The 2500-nt window shown below is 45.5% G+C and overlaps 1 protein-coding gene across 1 annotated transcript in view; it reads right to left on the reverse strand.

Moving 5' to 3' along the window:
• The window catches only part of myb (v-myb avian myeloblastosis viral oncogene homolog), a 14840-nt gene extending 13585 nt beyond the window's left edge, over nucleotides 1-1255 (reverse strand). Inside the window, exon 1 of the mRNA XM_048251424.1 lies at nucleotides 1155-1255. Within this exon, the coding sequence (XP_048107381.1) occupies nucleotides 1155-1180 (26 nt within the window). The 5' untranslated portion in view covers nucleotides 1181-1255. The remainder of the gene's footprint in view (nucleotides 1-1154) is intronic.
• Between the last annotated feature and the right edge of the window lie 1245 nt (nucleotides 1256-2500).

Below are 2500 nucleotides of genomic sequence, written 5' to 3' on the forward strand. Positions count from 1 at the left end.
GTGAAAAACAACTCTTTCGCGAAGAGACACCTATGACAGTATTTTTTACAAATAAAATTAGGCGTTCATTTTAGGAAATAAAATAAACGCAAACCAAGAAAAATAATTCAGCCACGCTGCCATGCGTCTTTTACTGTCTCTAAACACAAAAAAGAGGAAAAAAAGGAGGCGAACACGTGTGTGTCCACTCCACGATAAGAGACAAGTAGACTAGCAACAAGTGTGCAACTAGAGTCTGATGTCTCGCTCTCGTATGTCCGGAGGAGCGACCTTGTTCAGCCATGACAAATCTCTTATCGTTTAATAGCAAATTACATGTCAAATATAGTATACAAGTAGTGTGAGCTTGAGAACATGTTGCTGTTTAATTTATTTTGTAGGTTACGTGAAGCCATGGTGTTCGGTTTGAACACAACTTTTCTGTTTAGAGGGGGACACACTACTCGGTTCAGTAATTTCGCAAACAAGTGTCAAGGGAGTCAGCAACTTATTAGTACAAACCGCGGGAGTTCATGATAGTATGCTCTTAACATTGGGTTGGAAGACTACGCTCTTAAACAAATAAAAGAGCGCAAACTGGGCAAAACTATAGCCCAAGACTATAGCAAAACGATTTCGAAAACTTTGCATTTACTCTCACAACCTCTCTAGACGCCGTGTTCGGCATATGCAAACATTGGTAGCGTAAATGTAGCTTCAACAATTTATGATGAATTATCAATTGCAAAAAATCGCAATGCTACTGACTGGCAGAGGCACTACCTGCCCTTCCAAATATTAATGAATGAAGAGGCAAAAAAGAACAGCCTCTTAACACAGCCCGTGCCGAACCGCGCGAGCACGGCGCGAGCTGCGCACATGCCATCTGCCCACCTGCTCTAGCGGCTACTCCAACCAAAGCCGACAACACACACACGCAATTAACTCACACACACATATTTGCTAACCTTTTCACTAGAATAATAGTCCACATTAACAATTTCTCTTTGTCAACGAGTAAAATATTTGTGAATTCCCAGCCCAGAAAAAGAAAACTCAAAAATAAACACAATAACCACAAGCTTACGTCTATGGGGTTATACCGTTAACGCTGAAAATCCTCCGAGTAATTGCAAGAAGAGCCCAGTGACTCCTGTAGAACTTATGCCCCATACCTGTGTCTTGGCCGTCTCGTCATCATGTAGTTGCGCTGTTGGAGCGAGGTGCGCTGGAAGTCGCCGTGCTCCTCTGCGTGTGTGTGCGTGTGCGCGTACGAGTGAAGTTATGCTCGCGAGGAGGAACAAGGTTGACATTTAAGACTGTAAACAGATCTCTGAGACAAAGCTGGCCCCGAGCTAGAACCTCCTCCCGCTAAATTTGGCGCTCCTTGCACAGCACGCAGGCGCAGTTCAGTGGGCAGCCTGTTTGAGTGCTGGAGAGCGCGTTTCTCACCCAACTCCCCGCTAAGTTGTCTTATCCTTTGCTGCAAAACGTATCACTTGTTTCTTACGAGGGAGCTGGAGATGAGGTCACATATCCCTAGAAATGACTCTAAACAGCGCGGGACCGAGTTTGCTGTAGTGAGCGAGAAGCGCTTGTAGAATTGTGGAACACTATCCATCATCACTAAGGCATTAAAACAGACACACTAGGGTTACGGTGCCCTGGCCGGAGAGGCATTAGGCGAACTAACACGTGGGGGTCCAGAAAAGTTATTTCATGACAGAAAATTAACACAAGAATTGGTTTTGCCTACTGAAACAGTTCAGCGTCAACTGTGAACGGTTTCCAGTTTACAGCAGTAGTGAGCCTATAATAATCATAGACTATCGTCTATAGCTAGTCATGATTCGGTTGGCTGCCGTATAAATATATAATAGAACTTTATACTGCATCCATTTGAAGACAAATGTAAGCAATCTTAAACAGTAGCCTAATGATGGAAGGTTGGGTCGTGAACGTTTGGCATCGTACAAATTAATTAGACTACATTAACAAAAAAAGGGGATGGTACGGTAAGTTTTGTTAGGACTGACATTACATTTGTCACAAGTTGTTTACGAAAGATGCAGTGAGTCCAAACGCAACTTGAAACGTGATTGGTCGATTAAGTGTCCCTGCTATGTCCGAGGTCCGCTCCGCCACACCACACTTAGCATAATCGCGCGTATTGTATCTACATTTGATGTGTTGTGTGGTGTACATTTCTCACTCCGATGTCCAACATTGTTGTGACATGAAGAGACGTGTATTTCGCGTCTTCCCGGCCGCGCTCATCTTGTTTTCCCACTCGCCCCCGTATTGCCACAGTCACTTACGATTACATCGCTCAGTTTGGGCTTTTGTCCCGGCGCAGTGATGCTCATGTGATGCGGAGAGCTCGCCAGGGCCCGGACAGAGCGTGCTATATTGTTGTGTGCTGCGTGGGGCCCGAACGTGCTCACCGAACCATCACTTGAGGCGCGCGACGCAGGGGGGCGAAGTACCACTCACAGCGCGCGCTGAATTCAAGGATGGTTCC

This window comes from Alosa alosa, chromosome 8 (assembly GCF_017589495.1).
Source record: "Alosa alosa isolate M-15738 ecotype Scorff River chromosome 8, AALO_Geno_1.1, whole genome shotgun sequence".
In the NCBI taxonomy this organism is placed as follows: Eukaryota; Metazoa; Chordata; class Actinopteri; order Clupeiformes; family Clupeidae; genus Alosa; species Alosa alosa.